General features: G+C 35.3%; 4 protein-coding genes across 5 annotated transcripts; 1 reads left to right on the forward strand and 3 right to left on the reverse strand.

The window, feature by feature from the left end:
• Positions 1–583: 583 nt before the first annotated feature.
• Positions 584–5,625, forward strand: LOC145624096 (translocase of chloroplast 159, chloroplastic-like). Its single transcript, XM_081677056.1, has 2 exons — positions 584–2,477; positions 2,563–5,625. Exons 1-2 carry the CDS (start codon positions 771–773, stop codon positions 5,380–5,382), a joined length of 4,527 nt encoding a protein of 1,508 aa, XP_081533182.1. The 5' UTR covers positions 584–770; the 3' UTR covers positions 5,383–5,625.
• Positions 5,626–7,277: 1,652 nt separating this feature from the next.
• On the reverse strand, positions 7,278–9,225 carry LOC145624097 (stress-related protein-like). The gene is made up of 3 exons (XM_081677057.1): positions 9,047–9,225; positions 8,642–8,869; positions 7,278–7,824 (listed from the first exon to the last, which is right to left on the reverse strand). Exons 1-3 carry the CDS (start codon positions 9,098–9,100, stop codon positions 7,351–7,353), a joined length of 756 nt encoding a protein of 251 aa, XP_081533183.1. The 5' UTR covers positions 9,101–9,225; the 3' UTR covers positions 7,278–7,350.
• Positions 9,226–13,579: 4,354 nt separating this feature from the next.
• On the reverse strand, positions 13,580–19,104 carry LOC145624098 (caffeoylshikimate esterase-like). Its single transcript, XM_081677058.1, has 8 exons — positions 18,834–19,104; positions 18,598–18,688; positions 18,381–18,413; positions 15,094–15,240; positions 14,890–15,020; positions 14,465–14,602; positions 14,251–14,349; positions 13,580–14,066 (listed from the first exon to the last, which is right to left on the reverse strand). The coding sequence occupies exons 1-8, from the start codon at positions 18,852–18,854 to the stop codon at positions 13,668–13,670; spliced, it is 1,059 nt and encodes a 352-aa protein (XP_081533184.1). The 5' UTR covers positions 18,855–19,104; the 3' UTR covers positions 13,580–13,667.
• A 3,778-nt stretch (positions 19,105–22,882) lies between these two features.
• Positions 22,883–27,943, reverse strand: LOC145615381 (outer envelope pore protein 16-4, chloroplastic-like). 2 transcript variants are annotated; one of them, XR_014107269.1, is made up of 8 exons: positions 27,803–27,943; positions 27,647–27,698; positions 27,453–27,484; positions 27,305–27,338; positions 25,301–25,368; positions 24,451–24,619; positions 23,538–23,631; positions 22,883–23,112 (listed from the first exon to the last, which is right to left on the reverse strand). XR_014107269.1 is itself a non-coding variant. In XM_081670462.1 (7 exons), the coding sequence occupies exons 1-6, from the start codon at positions 27,872–27,874 to the stop codon at positions 24,485–24,487; spliced, it is 393 nt and encodes a 130-aa protein (XP_081526588.1). In that variant the 5' UTR covers positions 27,875–27,943; the 3' UTR covers positions 22,890–23,112; positions 24,451–24,484. The 2 variants fall into 2 exon arrangements, 1 of the variants encoding a protein (XP_081526588.1); XM_081670462.1 differs by lacking the exon at positions 23,538–23,631 and having other exon boundaries at positions 22,890–23,112.
• Positions 27,944–27,970: the final 27 nt, after the last annotated feature.

The following is a 27,970-nucleotide window of genomic DNA, read 5'->3' on the forward strand; positions in this document are numbered from 1 at the left end:
TCCCATGGCCACTATTTCCTTCTCTCTCCTCCACTGCCATGGCCATGCCCACGATCGACCATCTTTGCGGCTCTAACCGGCTAATCGAACAAAAGACACCCTAGTAGCAAATTATGTAAAGTGGACCCATACTAACTCCTTAGGGAAAAGGATTCACTCGTGTTGGTGGTGCTCACAGTGGTACGGTAGTCGAATAATGATTGTGCTAATGGTCATGCGGTTGTCGGATGGTGAAGCTAATGGTCTTGCGGTGGTGCGATAGGTGGTACTATTGGTTACACGACGATAATAGAGGGGAGAGAAAGGGGGTGTATCTGCTAAATTTACAATATTACCATTAGTGTAACTGCTAAATTTACAAAATTACCCTTGATATAAAGATGTTTTGTTACTATGAGATATCAATTTCTATTTTCTCATTTTTAACTGTTATTAAATTACACGATGACCCTAGAATTAATACGAGACGGAGAGAGTATTTTCGATATGTCGTTTTGGTGTCTAGTTTACAATCTTTATACACAAATGAAGGCCCAAAACCTCTCAATATAAGTGCTGCTAGCTTAATCCCGTATTCACCTTACCTTATCTTTCTGTTAGTTTTACACCATTTTATCTGCCATCTTTCTCTCTCCTCTCTTCTCACTTTCTCTCTCTTAATTCAATCCACCCAAAACCCCTAAATTATCATTAAACCCTAAACCCCCAAATTATTTTTACGTTCCTTCAATCCTCGTATTGAAGGAACCAACAAATTCAAGCTTGCATCAATGGAGTCGGAGCCTCAAGTGGATACGACGTCGCTTCTTTCTCGACAACCTTCAGGTATTCGTGCTGTCCCTTCTCATGATGATGATGATGATGAATTTGATGATGAATTAGTTGTTGAAAACGATAATTCTCCTGGAAAAATGAATAAAATTGATGAAACTAATAAGAATTCGATTACTAGTAGTAGTAATGGAAGCAGTGATAGTAGTATTAGTAGTAGTTTTGCCAGTAGTGGTGGTAATAATGGAAGTTATGTGAATGGTGAGGAGGAGTTTGAGACTCCTATTGATGGCCCAGATAATCAAACCCTAGAGAAATTGATTGAGGTTGATGAAACTGATGCCCCTGCATCTGGTTCAGCATTAGGTTCGCCTGGTGTAAGGGCGCCGAAGGCGGGTTTGCCGGTTGCGAAGGTTTCGGATGATGGGGATGATGATGACGATGGTGAAATTGAGGTTGATAGTGAAGAGGAGGATATTGGTGTAGTTGGGGATGGAATGGGTAGGTCTTATGGTGCTGAAAAGGCGCCTAGAGTTAGGGTTTTGGGTGAGGAAGAGGAGGAGGAGGAGGACGAGTCGTTTGAGGAGGCGAAAGAAGAATTGGGTGATGAGGGCACTCAAGAAAAGAGTGAGCTTGAGTCTTTGGAGACTAAGGATGTTGTTGGTGATGAAATGGGGTCTAAAGTGGAGGAAAATGCTTCCGAGTCTCGTGATGGTGAGCTAGTTAATGAAGAAGATTCTGTTGTGGATTCCATAAAAGTGGATGCTGTTGAAGCTGTAAGCTCAGGAGTTGCTGTTGTTGGGGTTGAAGATGATAACAAGCAGGATTCAAAAGTCGAATCTGTGGACACTGTTGCTGGGGATACTGAAAAGGAGGTGGATGCTAAGGTTGAAGTAGGGGAAGAGGAGACCTCTGTTGTCGAAGAACCTGCTTTAGCGGATTCTGCATCTGTTGAAGATAGTGGTTTCAAGCTAACTGAAGAGGGGGATTCTGTAGTGGACTCAATAAATGTTGATGCTGGTGAAGCTGTTAGGTCTGGAGCTGCTATTGTTGGGGAGGTAAAGGAAGAGAAAGAATCAGGGGATTCAGGAACAGATGAAAATGCTGTTGTTGAAGAATTTCTTTCGACAGTGGAAGGGAAAGATTCAGGGAGTCCGGGAACAGTGGGTGAAAATACTGTTGTTGAAGAATCTTCTTCGACAAATGAAGGTACTGCTGCAGAATTACCTGATGAAATAGACTCTAAATCTGTAGAAACTGGTGAGGCCAAGGTTACTGATGAAGGAGATGCTGTTGTTGATTCGGTGAATGTTGATGTTGTTGAGGCTGTAAGATCTGGAGTAGCTGTTGTGGGGGATTCTGACGTGGGAACAGAAACAGACATCAAGGAAAGGAGTGACTCGGATACTGCAGAAACAAAGGTTGACAATTCTGCTGTTGAAGAACCTGCTTCTGAATCTGTAAGAGAAGAACCTGCTAAAACGGATTCTAAATCCATGAAAACTGATGAGGCAAAGGTTACAGATGAAGGAGACTTGGTTGTTGATGAGGATACTGTTGGTATAGAACCCGTGAAATCTGGAGTTGCTGTTAGGGAGGACCCTGGAGCAGCCGGAACAGAGATGAAAGCGGAAGTTAAGGAAGTAGAAGCACCTGCTGGTGAAAACGCGACATTGGCCAATGATAATCATGCAAATTCATCTGAGGTGAGCATCTTTTATTATTAGTATAATCATGTTGAACTAGCTATTAATGACATTACTATATGCCTAATTAGGTTTGCCTTTGCAGATTGTTGATAATTCTGACAAAAAGGCCCTCGCAAATGAAGCAGAAACACCTGCATCAGAAGAGATTAATGCTGAAGCTGCTGAATCCAAGCAGCATGAGTCTACTGGTGGAATGCAATCTGTTTCTGGTGGGGATCAAGTGAAGGTTCAGCATGATGATGTAGATGATGATGCATCTGATAAGATTGATGATAAAATTGAAACTTTGATCCCGGATAAGGGAGATGAAGCTGAGGAGAGATTTTACATACCCCAAGAGGAATATGATGAAGGCTCTGATGGTGAAGGTGAACCTCTGTTCTTTAAGAGTGAAATCTCTTCCAGAAATTTTATGGAGGAGTTGGCTTCTGGAGATCGTTCAGAGATGATTGATGGACAGGTTGTCACAGACTCTGAGGAAGAAGCTGAATCTGACGAGGAAGGGGAGGGTAGAGAGTTGATTGATTCTGCTGCATTAGCTGCTCTTTTGAAAGCGGCAACTAGTTCTGGTTCAGATACTGGTCCAATCACTATAACATCTCAGGATGGGTCTCGCCTTTTCTCTGTTGAGCGTCCTGCTGGTTTGGGAACATCACTCCGTTCTGTGAGACCTGCGTCTAATTCAAGCAATTCCAGCATCTTTGCTCCGCCTAGTGCTGCTGCTCCATCCGAGGAGAGCCTAAGTGATGATGACAAGAAGAAGCTGCAGAAGATACAGGACTTGAGGGTGAAATTTTTAAGGCTTGTTCAAAGAATTGGCCAGACAGTTGACCAATCTGTATCATCACAAGTTCTTTATAAACTAGCAATTCTTGCAGGAAGGACGACAGTTCCATCCTTCAGTCTTGATAATGCAAAACAGACAGCTATGCAGCTTGAGGCTGAGGGGAAAGATGATTTAGACTTTTCCTTGAACCTGTTGGTTCTTGGGAAAAGTGGTGTTGGCAAGAGTGCCACCATCAATTCTATATTTGGTGAAGAGAAGGTTAAAATTAATGCATTTGAACCTGAAACCACTTCTGTTAATGAGGTTTGTGGAGTAGTGGACGGAGTCAAGATCAGGGTCATTGATGCACCTGGTCTTAAACCTTCTGCATTGGAGCAGGCTTTCAACCGTAAAGTCTTAGCCTCAGTCAAGAAGTTCACCAAGAGATATCCTCCAGATCTCACACTTTATGTAGATCGGCTGGATTCACAGACAAGAGATCTAAATGATCTACCCATGTTGAGAACAATCTCCAACTCTCTTGGTTCTTCCATCTGGCGGAGTACCATTCTCACACTCACTCATGCTGCTTGTGCTCCCCCAGATGGTCCAACTGGCACTTCAATTGGCTATGAAGTGTTTGTGGGACAGCGTAGTCATGTTATACAGCAGTCTATTGGTCAAGCCGTTGGTGATTTGCGTTTTATGAATCTAGGCATGATGAACCCTGTTTCCCTTGTGGAGAACCACCCTGCATGTCGTAAAAATCGGGATGGGCTAAAGGTACTTCCTAATGGCCAGGCCTGGAGACCACAGTTAATGTTGCTGTGCTACTCTCTAAAAATTTTGGCTGATGCTAGTCTGACTTCAAAGCCTCAAGATCCTGTAGATCACCGGAAGTTTTTCAATTTCCGTACCCGTTCGCCTCCTCTCCCATACTTGTTAAGTTCGTTGTTGCAACCTCGTACCCACCCCAAACTTTCAGCTGATCAGGGTGGTGATAATGGTGATTCTGATGTTGATTTGGACGACTTATCCGATTCTGATCAGGAAGAAGATGAGTATGATCAGCTCCCACCATTTAAGCCTTTGAGGAAAACTCAGATTGCTAAGCTTAGTAGAGAGCAGAAGAAGGCATACTTTGAAGAATATGACTACCGAGTGAAGCTTCTTCAGAGAAAGCAGTTGAGAGAGGAGCTCAAAAGAATGAGGGATATGAAGAAAAATGGCAAACCAAGTGTGGATGAATACAGTGAGATGCCAGAAGATTATGATGGTGAGAATGGAGCTCCAGCTGCTGTACCAGTTCCTTTACCTGACATGGTTTTGCCACCTTCTTTTGACAGTGACACTCCAGCTTATCGATATCGATTCTTGGAGCCTACTTCGCAATTCTTGGCCCGGCCAGTTTTGGACACCCATGGTTGGGACCATGACTGTGGGTATGATGGTGTCAATGTTGAGCAAAATCTTGGGATTGCAGGACGCTTCCCTGCTGCAGTTACTGTGCAGGTGACTAAGGATAAGAAAGACTTTAATATTCACTTAGATTCTGCAGTTTCAGCAAAGCATGGAGAAAATGGTTCTAGCTTAGTTGGCTTTGATATTCAAACCATTGGCAAGCAACTTGCCTACATCGTGAGAGGGGAAAGCAAATTTAAAAACTTGAAGAAGAACAAGACAGCAGCTGGAGTATCTGTTACATTTTTGGGGGAGAATGTTGCCACTGGGGTAAAACTTGAAGATCAAATTGCTTTGGGCAAGAGGCTTGTTTTGGTGGGGAGCACAGGTACGGTTCGTTCTCAGAAAGATGCTGCTTATGGAGCTAATTTGGAAATACGTCTCAGAGAAGAAGATTATCCAATTGGCCAAGATCAGTCCTCATTTGTGCTGTCACTGATGAAATGGAGAGGAGACCTGGCAATAGGAGGAAACCTTCAGTCCCAGATTTCTATTGGGCGGGGTTCAAAGATGGCTGTTCGTGTTGCCTTGAACAACAAACAGAGTGGGCAGATCACAGTGAGGACAAGCAGCTCCGATCATGTAGCTCTTGCATATGCCGGTCTCATTCCAATTGCTCTTGCCATTTATCGGAAATTCAGGCCTAGTGTCAGTGAGAATTACTCTATCTACTAAAATCTGCATTTCATTTTTGGTTTCTGTCATTTACTTTTGCAGTGGTGATCAAATTTTGATTGCTTTGTTACTCTTCAAGTCGCTTCTTTTGTCATTTTCAATAAGGCTTTGTTTCATCATTAGTAGCTCTTTTTTTGGGATATATACCACTCCCTAGTATATGCGGGTTATCAATGTATTAATATGAGTACGAAAATCGACTTTTGTTGCTTACCATTAATGGCAATTTTATTTCTTTGAATATCTTTTTGCTAGCCTCTCTTATTAATGGCAATCTTATTTCTTTGAATATCTTCTTGGCCCTCTTTATGTTTCTGATATCTTTTTGCATAGCAAAATCATCTTGGATCTGTTGGCATGGTATGGAATGAAATGAGTCTTTTAAATTGGATTATATAGCCTCTAGATTTAGGCTGGTCGAAGTTATGGCGTTGGACATGGATCGAGTCTTAGTTACGTGGCCTATTGTTTAGGAAGAATGGATGAAGTAGTTCACCATGGAATTTTAACTGTTCTTTTATGCTCACAATTACTGAATTAGACGAATGAGTATTGTGCTTCCTCGTTCTTTGGCTGGTTGAAAGGCTAATGCCTCATAGATGAGATTTGTTGGTCAAATTTGTATCAGTACCGTGAGTAATACTTGCCGTACTAAGTATCTATTTACTTATTTCAGTAATCTTGTTTTGCTACGTATGCTTAAGTTGATTTCATACTTGGGAGAATTGAGCTTTGGGTTATTATAGAAAAAATTGAAATAATGTGAAAGTAAATAAATAATTCTCTTGATTATTTGCACTGATACTAGAGTTCATTCAGTAATTAATTTAGGTACTTAAGGGTGAAAGTCGGGCTTCAATTGTCATTTTTGCCATTTTTGCGTTTTGTAAACGAACTTTGATTAAATTATTCTATGCTTCTATTTCATTGTTTTTTTTGGTATTGATAAATAATTCAATTGTCATTCTCTGTTTTTTTTTTTTTTTTTTAATTTTTTTAATTTTATTTTTTACATTGTCGATTCTTTATAATTTTACTTCATTCCATAACAAACTAACAAAGTATATCGTTACCTCCATTCTTATTTGTTATTTATGTTTTTTTTTTTTTTTTACATTGTCTATTCTTTATACTTCATTCTTTTTTGGTATTGATATTTGTATTAATTTATCCTCTTTGACCTTGCACAACCACCTCGTTTAGGCCCTATTCTCTTTACCTTAAACAAATAATATAAGCCTTAATCACTTGTCATTAATGGACCCTATTTTCATGCATGCTTTTGCAGTTTTGCTGCATGGTACCCAATTTTCCATTCTTTATTTATCCTCTTTCCTCAATTCTCATGTAATAGTTCTCCATAATTGTCAAGAAAATATAGTGACAGAGGCAGTAATTTTTTTCATTTCTGAATATGTTTGCTAGATTTGTATCATAGAGTAAGTTCCATTATAACTTTATCAATATAGATAAAAAAAAAAAGCTACTCCCTCCATCCTTAAATTAGAAGCCTATTTCTCTTAATTATGAGTAATAAATACGTTATATTAAAAATAGGCTTCTAATAAAAGGACGGAGGGAATACTATGTGTTACTTAGACTCATGTATCCATAGTCCATATCAAAATGGATAAGTATCCGAGTGTTCGACTCGGTTTTTCATGAAATATTTCTATGATTTTGAACTATAATGAAGTAGTGTCCAAGTGTCTTATACATGTCCGAGTATTGAGGATTCGAGACGGATACTTGAAGTGAAATGTAGAATCTGAGTAATATAACATAAAAGTTGATACAAAATAGAGAGTAGCAGTTTATTTGATTGCCAATTATCCAGTCAAGTTACAAAGAAGATACTTTTGAAAACTCGGATAAATGGTAGTTCATACACCATCAAGAAAATTTATCCCAAATTATCCAGAAAAAAATTCTAACACAATGACAACACTCAACACAAACTACAAAACATTAATAGGCAATGGCCATTCGATCCTCAGAAACATATCGAAACCCATTTTCATCAGCCTCAGCAAAAACTTTAGCAATCTTCTCAAGAGGGATCAAAGGTAAGTAATGAGCCATTGGTAACCCACTTTCTGCTGTAAAGTCCACCACTTTGTTGTACCTTTCAGCCCAAAATGCCGCGGTTGGAACCATTAACTGGCTTACTTGCGCGAGGACTGGAACTTGATTACACAACTGCCATGCCCAAACTGCATATTCCTCAGCTACTGGTTCATACCTGATGATCATGTCTTTGGCCACTGGCTTGTAAGTCAAATATGCCTCCTTTGCAGCGTTAGCTGTTGCATCGAGCAGGCCGGTTGCTTGGATCTCCATGGCTAGCTCCCTTGTCACCTCTGCAGCTTTCTTTGTCACATGTGTCATTAGTTTTGGTAAGGGCTCCTGTCTCCAGTCTATCTCGTGAATGAACTCGTCCACCTATATATCTCATGAGTAAATATTCTATAAAAAAAACATAGCAAGTACAGGTTTTCTTATGTACTAGTATTTTTAAAAATTAATATCCAGCCTTATTGACAATAGGCTGTATGGTAGAATTATCATGTTGGCTAATAAAATTTGTATCTAAGACAATATATAAGGCCAAACAAACGTTCTGTATCTGCTGTAAACAGGAAAACTCACTGAAGTAATGTATCATTATACTATGGATTGCAGTGCAGGGAACAGGGCGTTCGCTGTGGGTAGCCTGATAGGGCTAGTGCTGTGTTGTGGAGCATGTCTGTATGTGTAATAAGAGCTGTGTCTAATGTGGTTACTGAGTCGGAGACCAATGAATTGTACACGATCCTTCAACAACGAAACAGACGCTTTGTTCAAATGGTTAGGGGAAATGGTGCAGGAAAAATGGCTGCAACTCTGCAAGTGACAGGGGTATGTTCACCTATCATCTTTGATGTACTTGGATAATCTTGCATACATGTTTTTAGTGAAAAATGAACTTCGAAGGTCCATCAATCATGCCACTCGTATCCTGATTCGAATTCTACGGTATGAATGAATAGCCCAAGTAACATAGGATATCCACATACTATTTTAATTCAGGGTTTTTGGACATACATGTAGTACTTCTGTATTCAGGTGTATGTAGTAACATTGTTGTTTTTCTAAATAAATTTTGTTACGTCATGTACTTACTGTAATCATTATTGGTTGAGACAATGTAACAACTAATTTTTCGTCGAACCAATCTATTTGGCATCCAAAAAATAGTGTCATCAAACTCATCACTAACCTTGCGGTCGAGGAATTCAAGAAGCTGTAAGGGAACATGGTGGAACTTGTCAAAGATAGGTCCAACGATTCTCAACACGAATTCTTCGATGGCCTCGACTCGTGCCTTGAACGGACCACTATGCTCCTTGCTCAGTTGATATAGTTTTGTTAGAAAAACAACAATGTTTTCCACCGTTGCCTCCACAAAATCCAAGTGCTTGAGCCTTTTCTCTTCATTCTCATACACCTGTATGTATCATTATAGGATCAAACTCACACGCAAGTTAATACTCGTAGTCCCCTAGTCCGGACATATATAATGTAATTTGAACTAGTAACGTGACTAAAAGTTCGACTCACCTAGCTTATACGGAGTATAAACTATAAAGCATGTATAAATTAAGGATGATTTTGGAGTACTTACAACAACAGAGTTGGTTGGTTCAAGAGGTTCTTGAGGTTGTTCCATCACTTCCATGTTGAGCTGAGAAAAGCTTGGATAAACCTATTTTTGTCTTACAAAAATTTGAGATTTATCTCATGCCGCTTTGCAGAGTCGTAGTTATCTTGACTCTTTGTGTTGGAAAATGGAAACATGGGCATTCCAAAATTATCTACTCCGTATAAGAAAGAAAATATTAATTAAATAATAACAATAATTTTTCAAGTAATTGAGAATAAATGTTGTGGTTTGCTAGATACGGAGTAAGATTTATAAAATTAATACTCTACCGTAGTTAGAGCATCCTTTATTCATGAACGAAAAAAAAAAAAAAACACAAATTTTTGTATGTGGTTGGTCATACGGTTTGGCCAGCCATAATTATTATTATTATTATTATTATTATTATTATTATTATTTTTAAAAAAATACCACAACTCTTCTCTCTCTTCTTTTCTTATCTTCTTCTCCAAACCATCCATCACTAACAACCATATCTCTACTATACTCATTTTCTCTCTCCTCTTTTCTTAGCTTCTTCTTCAAGCCAAACCACACATCACCAACAACCATATATCTACTCCACCCATTTTTTCTCTCCTCTTTGCCAAATTGCTGCAATTAAAGCCCGAAATTGTAGAAATTGGGTGTTAAATTGCTGTGAAAAATTGTGATTAATTATCCTTAAAATCATCAACAACATTTGAAGTAGTGAAATTGATGAGAACCAAAGAAATGTGAGCTCGTTTTCTTCGTGGAATCTTAGATCAAACATTCTAGGTCAAAAATTGTAGGGTGTTACTAGTTTGGTTATGGGTACTTGTAGGTGTTACTGGTTTGGTCAGGGGTTACATGTAGGGTGTTACTGGTTTGGTCAGGGGTTACTGGTTTGGTGATGGTGTTACTGGTCTGGTCAGGGGTTACATGTAGGATGTTACTGGTTTGGTCATGAGTTACTTGTAGGGTGTTACTGGTTTGGTCAGGTTACTTGTATGGTGTTACTGGTATTGGTCATGGGTTACTTGTAGGGTGTTACTGGTTTGGTTAGGGGTTACTTGTAGGGTGTTACTAGTTTTGCTCAAGAGTTACTTGTAGGGTGTTATTGGTTTGGTTAGGGATTGCTTGTAGAGTGTTACTAGTTTTGCTCAAGGGTTACTTGTAGGGTGTTACTGATTTGGTATGGGGCTTACAAGTAACCGTTGAATAAGTAACAAGTAACCGTTGAATAAGTAATTCATACAAGTAACCTTTGAAGTAACTCATATAAGTAACCCCTGAATAAGTAACTCATTCAAGTAACCCTTGGATAAATAACTCATACAAGTAACCCTTGAATTAACCCATACAAGTAACCCCTGAAAAAAAAATAATACAAGTAACCCCTGAAAAAAAAATACAACTAAATCTTGAAAAAAAATACAAGTAACCCCTGAAAAAAAAATACAAGTAACTCTTGAAAAAAAAAATACAAGTAACCCCTGAATAAGTAATCCATACAAGTAACCCCTGAAAAAAAAATACAAGTAACCCCTAAATAAGTAATCCATACAAGTAACCTCTGAAAAAAAAAATACAAGTAACATCTGAAAAAAAAAAAAAAAAGTACAAGTAACCCCTGAATAAATAATCCATACAAGTAACTCCTGAAAAAAAAAAAATACAAGTAACCCCTGAATAAGTAATCCATACAAGTAACCCCTGAAAAAAAATGCAAGTAACCCCTAAATAAATAATCCATACAAGTAACCCCTGAAAGAAAAAATACAAGTAACCCCTGAAAAAAAATGCAAGTCCTGAAAAAAAAAAATACAAGTAACCCCTGAAAAAAAAATACAAGTAACCTTGACAAAACCAGTAACCCCGTTATGCGAGTGAATAGTAACCCCGTTATACTGTGTAATCCGTTATTTTTACTGATTTGGCAGCAGGCCACATGGTGTGGCCTGCTGCACCAAAAAAGGTCTGAAAAAAAAATGTTCATATTACTATTAATACAAAAAAAAATGTTCATATTACTATTCATACAAAAATACTTTCCCTATTGTTCATGAAACTATTTACCTACCCCACCTTTAAATTATCTTTTCCTAAAAATTAAAATATAATATTTATCATTAAAAATAATTTTCACAAATGGTTTGGTTTTCCAAACCATTCACATTTGTTCATGCCAGGACACTATTCATCATTCCATAATTTTTTTTACATTATTTTATTTCAATAGTGACACAAATAATTTTATTTGTTTATTACTACGTATTAAAGATGCTCTTAGGGCCTGTTCGCATACGTTGAAATTCAGTTCAGTTTAGTTCAGTTCAGTTTAGTTCAGCTCCTAATTTCTTCTCTTATAAATATTCAGTTCAGTTCAATTCAGCTGAATTCAGTCAATGAGAACATACCCTTAGTAGTCAAATATAAATATTCGAAGATGTTAAAGGTCGCAAGTTTTTTTAGAAAAAAATATATGGAGTATGCGTCACAGTCTTATATGCTTGCTCCGTTACGAATTACTCGCAACATTTACTATAAATGGCCGTTACAAATTACTCACAGCAAACTTTTTTTTTCTTTTCCCTAGAGTAAGTTTTTTAGTGTGATTTTACAAAATTACCCATACTTTTTTATTTAAACATCTTAATTAAACTATTGATTTTATCTTATTAACTTAAAAATTAATATTAATTAACTTAGCTATTTCCACCAAAATAATTCTCATTCTATCCAAATTCATCATCATCTTCATCCACCACCACCACCACCACCTACCACCGATCCCCACTCTCTATTCATCATTCAAGAAATTTCTCTCTTTGTTCATTTCCCCTCAATTCGACCGCAACCTTCCATGGAGACAGCCACCGTCGCCGGCAGTCAAGGCCGATGTCCCCTTGCTTCTAGCTGCCTTCGTTTTTTCTCTCTTCCATTTCTGTTTTTGTTTCGTCCTTGGTAGTGAAGCTCAAATTTGAAGGTTTTATGGTCAAATTTAACCATGAAAACTCTAGATTTAGAGTTTTGATGGTTAAATTTGACCAATTAAAGCCTTAATTGATGATTAAGGGTTGTGTATATTCTCAGGGGCGAGATTCTCGGGCCGTTAGTTCATGGATTGTCGATTCGTGGGTTGTGGGGTTCGCGTATTGAGTTGTGGGTTTTGGATTCTGGGTTCGTGGGTTGTGGGTTCGTGAGTTCTGGGTTTGGGGTTCTGGGTGGTGGTGGGTTGTGGTTTTGGGTTCATCGGTTTCAATTTTTGTGGTTTTGGGTTCGTGGGTGGTGGTGGGTTGTGGTGCTTGGTTGTGGTGGTGTTCGATGATTCGTGCTGGTGGGTGGTGTTATTGGGTGGTTTCGCTCTGCTAGGTGGTGATGTTGAGTGGTTTCGTGGTGCTAGATGGTGGTGTTGGGTGGTTTCGTGGTGGTTGTTTGTGATTTCAGCTACTCGGTTGTAAATTAAAACTTTGATTATTTTTTAATTTTGTTTAAGATTAACACTTAAGTGTATGCCCTTATTTTACATTAATCATACTTTCAATATTTTGCCTAGGAGTCCGCAAACTCCCTCTTTGTTGCGAGTAATTCGTAACGGAGGGAGTAGCAGAAATATAAAAAGTTAGGAATGCATCTAGCTAAGTACTCCCTCTGTCCCAAATTACTCGTAACGTTTTGACTTTTTACATTATTCACACATCTCACTTTGACTGTTTTTTTGAGCTATTATATGAAAGCCAATGTAATCATGTAATATGTTGTTGGGTCTATTTTAATTATAGTTTCTTGATATAAACTTTTAATAGCTTATATAAGTATATAATATTCAAAATGTTGTTCTTGTTTCTATTTTTTTTTTTTTTTTGGATAGTATGTAAAAACCATTATACCCTCACTTTTTTTACTTGATTCATTGTACTTCCTAATTTACCCCTGAATTTTGCACATGCCATGTACTTTTTTCCACTTTCTCTAACTTTTATCTATGAATGTACTTTTCACTTTTATTAATGTACTTCATCCACCTTTTTTTTTTTTTTTATTATGGGACGGAGGGAGTATTAACATTCAAACATGTGCATCGGCAAATGTGTCAAGTCAAAATGTTGCAAGTAAATTGGGACAAAATGACTAGTTTACAAATATTATGAAAATGGTAGATGTACACATCTAGTAGTTGAGTTAGGGTACACCATCTCTTCTTTCACCAACCAAACGTCTTAAATCCTAAGTGTGAGGTTTTATATTTATTTTTATTTTTGGGTGGGGAGGTTGTCAATAAATTAATTACTACATTAGGATATTTAGGATTTAGAAACTAGGATTAAATACTTGACATGATTCTATAGAAACATAAACAAAGAGCTTTACATATTGTCAATTGATATAGCAGTTTGCCAGTAAATATTAACAGAATTTTCAGTTTCACTTTACTTTTACAGACATTTATCAAGTTCATGACAAATGAAATACTTTTCACTATGACTTTTCTCACTAGAGCTAAATGATGATCCCCAACCCCCCCCCCCCCCCCCCCCCAACCACCACCACCACAAAAAAACACGAAATTACATACACGCCCATGAGTGCTGAATAGTGTTCAAAGCGAACAAAGGCTCTACATCGACGAGTGATGATGCATACGAGGTCCTTTCCAACCACATAAATATTTCCCATACACACTTGGTTTTTGTTGCTTCTTTTTTGTTCCACCGTTCATCAAGGGTGTTGTGGGTGCAGATCTGACAACATGAGCCCCGCTCCCACGATGAGCAAGGAACTGGTTGTGCAATGTACTGTATTCAATGTCACTGCGCTTGTCAAGCCATGCAACAATGTCACTGAAAACAAGCTCTACATTGTCATCAGGCTCTCCGGATGTTAAAGCATGCCACATTCCTGGATATAGTTTGAAGGTCTTGTCGACGCTGCTGGCTTGCTCATACAATGCTCTGCTTACTTCAGGGTCAGTCACTGTGTCTGCTTCCCCATGTAGTACAAAGAATGGCACGGTTACCTGTAACCATAAATCATGCCGCATTAGTAGTTTTATTTTAAAATTCTCTTCAGATTAGAGGTAACTAATAAATATCACATTAATCCTTATAATAACGTATGAATAGCAAGTCTTCTTATGACTGACAAAGAATGAGAGCATAATTTGCAAGCTCTAGAAATGGTCGAGAGTAGATAATATTAACCTCATGTAAGCTGTCCTCAAGGCCGATACTCGTTCTCAGCATTTCCAGAGCTGTTTTCAGCCTGGGTTTCTCTTGATATACGAGCTTGTTGCTCCTTATCTGCAGACAGGCAACAGAGGATATCTCAAAAGGAGGAAAAAAATGGTGAAAACGCGTGTATTGAACACATACACTTCCAATGGTTTGAGAATCAGAGAATGAATTAGAATATAACCTCTTCCCGCTTGATAGGGTCTTTAAATGCCGAATCAATAACATCTTTTGAGGGAACTATCTTCCATTTAGGTATAATCTCCTCCACTTGTGTCAAAATATTAATAACGACGGGGTGAGGCTTCACCTTTTCTGATATCTGGCAGTTTCACCAGAGTATTAGAAACATTGCAATTTAGATTACCAATGCAATTTACAGGAAAGGCCTTTTCCCTTCTCATGGCTATTGGTGAACACTGTTTCATACTTTCATAGTTTCATATATCAAACCATCAAATATTCTTTAACTGTTTAACAACCACAGTAAGCACAACTGATCCATGAGAAACAGTTATATCAAGATCGTTTAAGGCGGCAAGTGAAAACAGGCAGTATATATCATCATTGATGTGTAATTATGAATCATCCATGGCAATCTAGCATTACCTTACACATGGGTGCGACAAGAACTGCACCATGCCAAAAGGTAAGGTCTTTTTTGTGAAGTAACAATGCAACAGCTCCTCCCATCGACTCTCCATATAAAAATCTTCGTTTGCCTTTATACTCATCCTGCTCTGTGAAAATGTGAAATTAAAGACATTATGTGAAATTTGAGCATGGATCAACTTAAGGAATTGGTTAACCTACCAGAAACTGACTTGAAAAAGTCATAACAGTCATTCACAATATTGTCAAACTTCTTAATATAACAGCGGGCACCCTTGGACCTTCCATGCCCCTCGTAGTCCATACCAATCACTGCATAGCCAGCACATGCTAGCTTGATTCCACATCCTGTCACCATAATACAAAACTATAGTCACCACCATTCTACACTTTTCAAAATCGCAACAGGAAAAATTTTATTCTGTTAAAATGTCAATAACATCACATAGTTGCATATTGTGTTTATTGACAGCATCATTTCTCAAAGGTCATTAGTCCATGTCATATCATATTTAGTAGGAATGGTACATAACGACATCAACATAGTTTTCGTCTATTTAAATAAAACTAATCGGTCGTATTCCCACTCTTTTCTTCCCTCATTTCGAAATACTTATGTTCTCTAACATATTTTTCTTCCTGCCAATCCAAAAAATCAAAATAGTAGGCTAAAAAGCCATAAAAAGGACAATCAAGTGTTCCAAAGTCAAAAAACCTTAGTGGGGCCCTGATGAAAGGTTGGTCTAATGAATCAAGAATTGGTTGTTCAACCAACTTAAACCAAAGAGCAATATACAAGGATATTAGAATTCACTAATTATGTCAGCAACGACGAAAAGCTAAAAAGAGAAAAGCCACTGTGATTCACCCGATAGTACACTGAATCAAAAAGGTAAATCACTATTACTATAATATTCAATTCTATATAACTACTACTAGTACTCTTATACATGTCTGAGGAAAATACTCTCTAGTTTGGCAAGGATAAGCAGCTAATTCTAACATCTTTTCTCCTCTTGAAGGCTTTTATCAAGTAAATAGTTTACTTCATAATCACCATGACCAAGTAACCCATGCACAAAAGCATAGAATTTTTCAGTTCTTGCAACATCCTTTTTACCCCTTATACACCAAAAGCTTCAATAGCACAATACACAAGTCTTTTTATGCTAGAGTTATTTTATTTTTCACTCTAAATTGGACAAAATATCCTACTGTTACATATAGGAAAATTAGATCTCAAATTATCAAAAAGAAAAACAATTATTGAGAAATGAAAAAGATAAGATGGCAATACATATATGTAGATGCAAACGTGCAAAAAAAGGACTTGTTAAAAAAAGATAAGGCTTAGATCTTTTTCCAATTTGCTTCTAGACTAAGATGGTTAGAAGGGAAAAAGAATATAAATTCTACATGATTCAAAGATAATCTAGAAAGGGTTAACACATTAAATTTGTCAATTAATTACCACACCAAATTCTAAGCTAGCATAAAATGTGAATCATGACACAAAGCTCAACTACTAAAGACAAGTTTTGTAAGGTGTAAATCTGGTGGTTGGGGGATGTTATATCAGGAAAATAAGTCAGATTACATTTAAAAAAACGTCCTAAAAAAGATACTGGCCACAAATAGGTGAAAAATGCAGTACCCAATTCAGTATGTGGTTTATATACAGCTTCAAATATAATGTATATGTATTGCATGTTTCTTTTTTTTAAATGGGGTGGGGTATATTAGATAAGAATTCAGGACAAAATAATTAATAAGATGGAGGTGACAGAGGAGGTTGGACATTAACCTTATTTTGACAAGTAAATAGTATGTTAAACATTGCAATAGGCAGTAGGATTAGCAAGACCAAATGCTATGCATTGATATCGAAACATTTCAATATTGTTTAGCAATTCATTGTATGTATGGAAAATCAGATTAAAAATAAGCGATTCTCGCTTAAGGACATAGATTTTAGCTCAATTCCCAATTATATTGGGTGACCGTTGCATACATATGAAACCATACCTAATGTTACCTTGTTTCCAAGCAAGACCACATTTCGCTATTTTATTCAACACACAGTAAAGACAAAACAGTGTTCGTGTACTCCCTCCATTCTACTTTGATATTTCAATTTACTATTCCTTTTAATGTGTGTTTTCATAACATAAACATAAAAGTTTAATAATATGAATTATAAATCAAATATGTAAAAGTCTAAGATCTATATGGGAACATAACTAAATGCGAACGAGGAGATCTATAGAGGAACGGAGGGAGTAAATCAAAGTTCACCAATATCCATCAGAGTATCAATATTAAATAAAAGACTGGAAAAAGTTTTTAGGATTCAACGTTTCAACTTCATGAATTAATTCATCAAATATTAGATTGATGTCTTAGTTTGACCAAACTGATGTAAACACATTTGATGTACTTCCAAGTTCCATTCTACATTTTCCATGTAAGAGCCTTTACAGTACACACACACAAACCCATGTACAAAGTATTCTGCTGACTCTTTTTTTTTTTTTTTATAAGAAAACAAATCATGACACATTTTATACAATCTAAATAATCAGAGCAGACATTAAGCCCTTATCAAAGGTTACTTTTCTTCTCCATTTTTGAAAAAAAAAAAAATCTAAATATGTGTGTGCGTGTGTGTATGATTAATTCTGTGTAAAAGTAGTTTTGGAAACTTAAACACGAGCAGGATAATCATTTCATACTTGTTGATTCACCTCCTTCCCTAAAGACTCCATTTTTTATAATCACAAGTAAGGCACAAAACTAGAACAAGATTCGAAACCCGAGTTTTCAATATAGGCCTTTAAAAGCATAATCAACTAAAATATTACAATCTCATTATCCTCCACCACACCCCCTTCTCCCTCATAGTTAGTAAAAAGAAAACTCCAGAAGTTTGGAGATTAAGAGGCAGATTTATCCAACCAAAAATCAACGAAGCTAGTAGACATCCACACGACCAGGACCATAAATCCATCAAAAAGTTTAAAAAAGGAAAGGAAAGCACTAGATCTTACAAATCAATAAAGTGTACCAACCTTACAAAAAAATACTTAGTCATGTTGTAGATAACAACCCACTTTTACTTTTTCAATTGCTAAAATACACATCTTATATGACATTCAGTGTATAATAACATTATCTTTGAATTAAATAAAACAACAAAGGAAAGAACAAAGAAGTTGTCTAATATTATAAAAATGGTTGTTGAAGAAATAGCTACCCATGAATCCATGATGAGGTCAAAACTGGCAAGCCAACCCAGTGACAGAATACAAAGAACAAGAACAATTGTGCTAACTACATCTTAATGTTGCACTTGCAAATTAGGAAGCCAACCAAGCAAATATATGATTTTTTAAAATATAAAATAAATAAAAAAGGAAAATTAAAGCAAAAATTGAGCTTTAATTGCACTGAAAAGTAGAGACAAGTATAGTGAGAAAGCATTAAATTACCTCTCATGAAACTGCTGCATTCCATGCCATATCCTGCAAACCAGCATCCCAATTATGACATTTAGAGAACTGACACTCATCAATATTCAATATGACATTCAGAACACTAATGTAATACCAATCAACACGTGATTTTGTCATGAACTCCGAAACACCCCAAGTACATTACAAATCGAAGGTGAAATTTAAATTTGGAAAAAGAATAGTGTAGAAGTACCATGGCAGATGAAAACAAGAGCCTTAGGAGGAGAGAGAGGCAACCATCTACAAGTAAAAAGCTGGACATCTCTTGAATTCCTAATGTACTCCTGCAAAACACCATTATTATATCTAAATTATAATCAAAACCCACTTCATAAAACACAAAATCAACCAAAACCCACAAGTTAAATTTCGCTCAAAAATCCTAAAACAGGAAAAATTCAATATTTTTTTTTAAAGAAGAATATTCACCTCTTGATACTCAAATTCCATATCTTGAAGATCCAATAAAAAAAGTCAAAATTTCATGCAATCAATAAAAACCATGCACAAATTAACAGATTTAAGGGTGTGAAAATGAGAAAATGAAGAGAATAATAGCGTTTGGAGATGAAATGTGAAGCGAAAAGGGTGGGAGATGTGAAGTTGTAATGAGGGATAGAAATTTGGAAGGAATATAGAGAATGTAGTGATTATTGAAAGAAACAACCAAAAATAGTGAGGTGGGTTATGGACAATTAGAAAGGGTGAGGTGACTTTGCGCGCTTGTCATCCCCGCCCATAACTTATTATACTCTTCCCTTGCTACAAAGATTTCCTAGTCTTTGTACCTTTCATACACGGGTTTGGACGTTTGGTCCCGTGTCGTGCACGGGCTAAAATTTTTTATATTTCTTTCGATTTAAAATGTTTTTTTAATGACTGTTTTATAAAATTAAAATTGATGTAGAGTTTGGAAAAGGAGGTTGTGTAAAATTAAAGTGTTTTTTTTTTCTATGGTTATATTGGATCAAAATATGAAATATTAGGGTCTGTTCACATTTATTAAACCGAGCTGAACTGAACTGATCTGATTGGACCTGAACTGAACTGATTGGAGCTGAGCTAAACTGAACTGAGTTGAGCTAAAATGAATATTTTATGAAAGAGGGAAATTAGGAGCTGAACTGATTAGAGCTGAACTGAACTGAACTGAAATTAAGTAAATGTGAATATACCCTTGGTCATTGGACAATTATTAATAAATTATTACAGTTGAAAAAACTTGTTTAAGTTTAATGTGATATTATAAGATTTATAACAATTAAAGGTGTGTTCTTTTCACTTAATTTTTAATTTAGTGAACTTACCATATCATATGCGAACTTAGTTGAGCTTACATGAACTTGATCTTATTAAAATTTATTTTAAATGTAAATTGAACTTTGGTATCATGTACTAACTTTTATTAAAACTGATCTAAACTCATTTGAAATTATTTTTCTTGAACTTATTTATATGAACTTAATTGTTAACCCTTTTATGGACTAACCTATTAAAAAAAATGGATACAGTTTTTTTTTTGTTTGTTTTTTTTTTTTTTTGGGGGGGGGGGGGGGTATTCCATCCGGTTCACCCCACCCCTAGGGCTAATTTGGATTCAGGGATCAGTTCTTGGTGTTCAGGTTCCACTCCCCTCTCAATTGTTGTTGCGGGGGATCGAACATGAGTCCTCCCTACCAAGTGCAGTCTCAATCATCTAAAATGGATTTAAGGTGAACAAATTAAACATGTGACCTAAGTTAGCTAAGAGATATAAAGACAAACCATGAACATATAATGAAGATTTGTAAAATAAAAATTGCATAAATGAAAAATGTGCAATCTTAAGGGTAACTCCAGTAGTAAAAAAATTTTGCAATTTGAAATTATCTTGCTACGTAATAGTACTTGCTTCATTATTGGAGCATGTAGTTTTATTGAGCTATAATATAAAGCAACTACCTTACTTGAATCCATAAAATAAAGAAGGAAAATTAAAATTATAATTGGTGTATTGAATAACTATTAAAGTCATTTAATTAAGCTTCATGTGTGGTAGCTACATATGATTATTTGCAAATTAGAAAAGGACCAGTGCAGGTCAATTACAAGTCTGGTCATAAATTGATCGACTTGTAACATGTTAAAATAACAAATCAGATTGCAGGTCAAGGCTAGGTAGGTCGATATTGAGTGAACAAATAAACAATTAATGAAAAAGGAGAAAGGATATAGATGGACAAAAGTGCATATATCAATGGGGAGTATTTTGTGTGGCTGGTTACACCAGTGTGGTCGGGGTTATTCGAGTTACTCGGTCAGGGGTTACTTGATTTACTCCAGACCAAGTAACCCCTCAAGTATAAGTCGAGTAAACCCGATCACACGCGGTGTGGTCAGCCACATATAAAAATTTGTGTATATTAATACGTGAATACAACTCTCAATTATTAATATTATAATAATTATTGTTTTATAAACTTATTGGTTTGTGATTTTGGCCTCATATTGATCCTACCCTATTAACAATGTCTATTAAGAACCTCTTTAATAAAATCTCTTGTAAGAGCCATGTTCACTTCAACTTAGGCTTGCTGAACTGAAATTATTTTTACATACTAAATTGATTTTTTTTTTTTTTTTTTTTTTTTTTTTTTTTTTTTTTTTTTGTTGAACTTAAATAATTAAAACTAACTAAAATTAATTTTATTTAAGTTAAATTATTTTAGTAAACTGAAATTACTTTTATTGATTCTCTATTATACTCCTTCCGTCTCAGAATAATTGTCACGTTAGACTTTTTTTCACCTTTCCTATATTAGCATTGATATAGTTCTTTACTAACATAATAAAAACATATTTTATCATATATTAAATATGTTGTTAACTAAGTATAAATTAATATAAAGTTTCATAATAAACTTTTGTTTTAATAATTTTCATTATTAATCTATGTAAACATAAGGTCAAACTAGTGCACTAACATGTGTGCAAAGTTTGACTGTATCAATTATGGAGTATGTCTTCTATAAAATATTGATTTGTACTGGATAGAAATTAATTTTAGTGAACTGAAATTATCTTAACGAATTTATATTTATAAGGTAAATTGAAATTCACCTTATTTTTGCTGAACTGAAATGATTTTTCTTGATTCTCTATTACATTTCTTATTTTGCTGAGAGTGAGGGATAGCTCAAGTGGTTAGAGTTTCCCTCCCGATTTTGCTAAACTAGACTTATTTTTACTAACGAAAATTATTTTAACTAAAATGAACTTATTTTTATCGAAATGAAATTATTTTTATTAAACTGGAAATATTTTTACAGAATATTTTTTTTTTAAAGTGAACATGGCTGAATTATAATAAACGATCAAATTAAACAGATGAAAAACAGTAAAAGTAAAAATTATATCAATTATTTTGAAATGGATTATGGATATAATATCTACAATAAATTGGATATGTGATAGTGATAGTGATAGTCGGATATATCATGTCATGAAATTACTGCCAACTTACTAGGGTCCTCTCCCAAAAAAAATAAGGCCTTACAATTGGCAAAAATAACATCTATAGTCCAATACCCATTTGTCTTGTTTTAAAGTGTGCTATGCTACTTGAAGGGTGTGCTCACCAAAAAAATATCTGTATTAGAGGTTATCAATAATGAATCCAGCTTGAAAAAACATATGGGTTTGGGCAACCCTAAATATGTAGTTTTAGTTCATAATCCAAGTCCAGCCTGAAAGTTCACTTCGGCTCAATAATCATACTTCCTCCGTTCTTTATTACTTGACCCGCTTTGACTTTTATACTATTCATCACCACCGTCTTTTGTGAATAATATGTAAGGAAAAATATATTCATGTATGATCTTTTTGGATCCGTCTCAATAAGTACTATCACAATTTATAACTTTTATAATTTTTACTTATGGAGAATTAAAGTTATTGATCGTTAAAGTTTTGCATTGGCAAGCGTGATAAAAGAAACAGGTCAAGAGGACAGGGCTTCCAATCTGGTATCGCATAGTTCGTGGATCTTCTTCTTACTAGTGGTTACTCTGATCGATCCGGTCGATCTGCTACGTTCCCCTTTCTTCTGTTGTGTCTTTTGGGGCCTTTAGTTGGGGTTTGTGACTGTCCAACTACTTATCATCCAATAGAAGGCATCTCCGACAAAGCAAAAGCAGCGGTTCAAAATCCTTACCTTTCCATAGCGGAAGTGATGCGATGATCGATTGTGTTGTCATAGCGCTTGAAGGGGTAAAAAAGAACAGAGGAAGTAATCATTAGTTCTAACACTATTTTGCGGATTCGGGTACAAAATTTTGTACTAAGACCTGATTGATCTTTAATCACCCGTTGTTTACTGCCTCAATCTTGTTGACTTGATGATTAGTGGGCTCTTCTACTTCTTATAAGTAGAACTATTCCAGCTAAAGTTTGCAAAGATACCATTTTTTAACAAAACAACGTCATTAAATCAAACAGTGAAGAATATTGCAGGGATTAAAACTAGTTATTTCCAACAAAACTATAGTCAAAATAAAATACCTATGTCAATACACAGTCTAGGAGTGGTTAGCAAGTTACAACTGCTATTGGTTCAAGGATATCTCTTAGCAAATTTAGCTAATCCATCAGCTGCTGAGTTTGAATTTCTTCCTTCGACGTTAATCTTGGGTCTTGACTTCTCGTAAATGACCTATAAATTCCAGTTCCCCTGCAAAAGTTACACTTGTATCAATACTAAGGTTTATGTCAGAAACAACTCGAAAATCATCTGAAGCACCGATGAACATGCAATTGCTGCTCATCTATCCAAGTGCTTCACTAATTGCTAATTTGAGTAATTGGTAAAATGCAGAATGCTAGTTTCTTAAGTGTTGCTCTACCAGCAATTTCAATGACCTTAATCGAGAAATAGACATTTAATCAACAGCATATTTAATCTCTGATAGTTCAGGTTTTAAAATTCTTAGAAAGTTTTGATTTGGCAAAACGCTAATCTAGCACAGCTGCACAGCTGCACAGCTCTTACACATTGCTAACTTGCTAATCTTATACTAACTACAGTACTAATGATATGCGCTAATGCTTGCTAATAAGGACGCTATTCACTTAGATTCTTTTAAGAGGAACAAAAACCTGTGAATTACAATTGGCTGCACAGGCTGGGCTATTTGTCAATTTACATGTCTTCCTTCATGACCTTCAACAAAGCATCAAGTTTGAGAAAGTCCTGCAAATTATCGGGCAAGGAATTTATGACGTTCCTAAATATTATTGGATATGTGTTTTGGGACATGCAAAAGCAAATAGTGCAAACGTGAAGCAGCAAAGTGTATGTATTAGAGGCAGTCAAGCTGCAGGTTACGAGATCAGCCAAAAAAAATGTATACGATGAAAGTAGAATTTGACATGTTTGTTAAGTTTGAAGGCTACATACTACCCTAAACTAGAAATTAGTTTAATATAACTATTGTCGTACCAACTACCAAGTATTATCTATAATTGCAAATTTCCATGTAACAAATAAATCTACACCTACATCATCTATGTTATCAGTCTATGAACATTAATAATTTAAACATATTTGATACTATTATTTACCTTTAACGACTGTGGAGATCAATAGAGGGTGATAGATGGAAGAATGAAGGGAACATGACTTGCACGAGTCAATGTCAATCTCATCGTGAATGCTGGAAGTTTACCTTTTTACTAATGAGCCACCTTTGAACTAGTAGTTTAACTACAGACAATAGCTTTTTTTGCTGTTACTTATTTTCTTTTCATAATTTACCGGGTTAATTGGAAACCAGGATCCGCCATTGCTCTTAATTCTTATCTAATTTAATTTAACTAAAGAAAATGCAGTGACCTTGATTCATTTTAAGGTTATCAGAATAACTGGTCAATGCAAAGATCTTCAATTGAAAAAAAAAATGATAATCACTCGCTTGAATAATAAATGTTCAACATGATAACAATCAATTAGGTAAGTAGAAAATACAGGGTAGAAAGGAAAATACACTTTAAAGTTTAAATTCAACCTTACCCATCTAAGTTCCTTGGTAAAATAATTTCAAAAATCACAATGTCCTGGAATAATCAGCTGCTGCACCTAAAATGGAAAGAAGAGCAGCCACCCCAGCAACCTCCTTCTTGCTACGAGTCCCGACAGCAATAGCAGCTCCAACTATAGCACCTGCAGCAGCAGCATTTAGCTGCAGGTGAAGACCCAGTCAATCATATGGGATGACATGCAAGCCACCAGGCTTAAATATTTTTTCCTAATAGAATCCGACCTTTTCATACATCAAATTTTGTTCCAAGGCACAAAAATTGAAAGAGACATATTTCCACAGCAAATCACTACACAGTTTATATTTATGGGGAAGATTTATAAAGTTGTAAGTTGCAAGGCTGGAACAGGAATCCAACCTCCCAGAGATTTATACTATCCAAGTGTTCAGCATTCTCAAGTTTAAAATCACTTAAGTTTTGTGTGTGTGTGTGTTTTTTTCCCTTTCTTTTTTCTCCTACATTATAACTTTTATAAGGTTATGATTCTTTATGTAATATGAAAACATCAACCTTAACTTTTCATGATTTTCCCTTCTTCCGTCTAAAACATGACTGATACAATATACAAGTATTCTTTGTTGAAAAGATTTATTGCTGCAGATTCTATAAGAAAACATTTTAAAAGGTTAACCAATCATGAAATTACAGACATTATTCTTTAAGTCAATTACCTTTTTTACTCCATTCTGATGAATAAATGAATTGAATTTTAATAATCCAATATTCCAATGGATTTTGGAAACCAAAAATAAGAAGATAGAATTTGAACTAACACTCATAAAGAAAAATTAATGGGATATGATGATACATAAACTACTTACCACGTCTTCACGCCCTCGATAACTTTGGATTCCACAGCGAGTCAAGGAAAAAACTCCAGCAAACATTCCTAGTCCAATGGGAAATAGAGTAGTATAAAACTAATTAAAATTACAAGCAAGTTATGAAAAGGATATATGACACAAAAAAAAACAAGACCGAGTCTTCAAATCAATGACACAAAAAGCAGCAGCATAGCCAAGTTGTCATTATATTCCTGAACTTAGCATAGATTTCAAGAAGCAAGACATTGTTGCCTAAGAAGTCACCAAAAGAAAGTTCTTAATAGCTATGCAATTACTACATCAAGTTTGTTGTTGCAGCACAATGGCTGTGATGGGTGTATAAGAAATCTCCCCCTATTTCACACCCCTGAGCTCTTTTTTTTTTTTTTTTTTTTAAAAAAAGGAAAAATATCTGCTAATCTTTTTAACAAATAAATCTCAACAATTAGTTTCTCACGATTTTAATATTTTATTGCAGCTTTTTGCCTAATTGGAAAAAGGAATGAGTGAGACGTCCACTGATTTGTTATCAGGAGGATAGCACAGCTCAACAAGTCAATCAAATAACATTAATCACAAAAAACCCCATTACACATACAAACATTGTGAAGGAATGGGAATGAAGACATTTTAAGATCTTAGAAAACTTATTCATCATAAGGAGGATTATATTATCTAACAAATGGATCAAATAACATTAATTACAAAAACACAGACTTCCCAGATTTGTAGAACACTAACATAGAAACTTATACTTCATCTCAAAATGTTGGCCCCCTCAGAACTTATAGCTCAGTGTAGTGTGAGTCACAAAAGTCCAGCTCACATGCTTTTCATGAAAACAAATTTTAGTCAGTAAACTAAGCCAGTCAAAACCAATTAGCAAAGACAGTGGTGAACATAGATTCTCATTGTCCCCCACGAGTCCACAACATCATCAGAGGTATCACCACTCCACAACAAACATTCCAACCAAATGTCTGAACTCTCAATGATGAGGATATCTGTTCTTTTATTATTATTGCAACAGTGAAATTTTCACCACATCCCAACGCACAACTCTTACCACTATTATCTTCACTTATAAGAAGTAAAATCATAAAAGGTATTTTCTATTTTGAAGGTGTACCTCAAGACAATTATAACAAGAACAATATCTCAATTATCGCGATAGTAAAAGAAGGGGGCAAATATAGACCTCTACCCCATGAAACCTATGAGAATTATCTCTATACTAAGCAAACAGACCCATGATAGCATCGCATAATTGCCAATTAATCATATATCTTTTGTAAACAGGCAAAAAAAATTGTTCTTCAATCTTTTTACCCATATCTTATATTCTTACGAGACAAGAATGCATACAAAGGTAAACTATCATGTTTGCATCTAGATTGCTTGGACTTTTTATTTCACCTCAAATAGTTATGTCAAATACTCAATACTCCAACATGGTTACGGACAGTTGACATCTAATTATACACCACTTATAAGGATATTTTTCATAAAATAGTTGGGTCTAATACGACCACGCATACACATGACCAACGTAGATACCCAAGCCAGGTGTAGGTTTGCGCTGAAGTGGAAGTAATAATCAAACATTTATACTTCTTATAAACTAACATAAAATGTGAACTAATAATCAACCAAAAAGAAACTAACAGCCCAAGGGATTGACTTCTCAAAGAGCTCTTTTTGACTCATGAAACCATTACAAGCTTCATAACCCTACACATCAAATACATATATCCTTCTATGCAAATCCTTAATTCTAAGCAATAACATCGTGGAATTCTTAAGAAGTGAAAGGATCCAATCTCACTACATCCACCATCTATTCCATTTCCTGCCATTCTTTATCTCAATCTCTAAACTCAACCAAAATACAAACACCAACCCACAAACAAGAACAACAATTTTAAACATTTAGCATCAAAATGCAATTTGTAAATGGAAAATAGTAAAAGTAAACAGACTTAGTTTGGATAGAATTAGTACCACATTGAAAGCTAGTTACGCCAATCGATTTTGCCTGCATTTATAAACACAAAATGATAAGAAATAATCATAAATTAAACAGACCAAAAACAAAATAATACCCATTTCTTCATTCTTTCTAAACTTTGAACAAAATCAAATTTCTTACCACAAACGAAGCACGAGAAAAGCCAGCAAGACCTAAATTATCAAAATTCAAACACAATAAAAACACAAATCAGAGAAATAAACCATCCTATTACAAATAAACAAATTAATTCAACAAATTAATAAAAGGGTATACTTTTTTATCACAAATTAAAACAACCCATGATCAATTTGTCAAATTATTGGATAAATTACCTAATTTATTAGCATCATATGATCCAGAACACAAACCCCAGAGTGCTCCTGCCTGCAAAAATTGAATAAAGAAGAAATTGAAAAGTGATAAATAAAAAAAATAAAAAAAAAAGTTCAAAATTATGGTTAAAGAGAAAAATAAATTGAATTGCTTACTGTTCCAATACGAACGATAGATTCAACGGCAATAGAAGAGCAAGGTGTATCTTTCTCAATGTTGGTGTCCATAACTCATTTCGTTATGCAATTTATCACAGAATGACATTTAAATATTCTCGATTTTTCATTTTTGTAAAGGTACTAAATACTAATGCAAGTAAAAGG

This window comes from Chenopodium album, chromosome 3, assembly GCF_948465745.1.
Source record: "Chenopodium album chromosome 3, dcCheAlbu1.1, whole genome shotgun sequence".
Lineage (NCBI taxonomy): Eukaryota > Viridiplantae > Streptophyta > Magnoliopsida > Caryophyllales > Amaranthaceae > Chenopodium > Chenopodium album.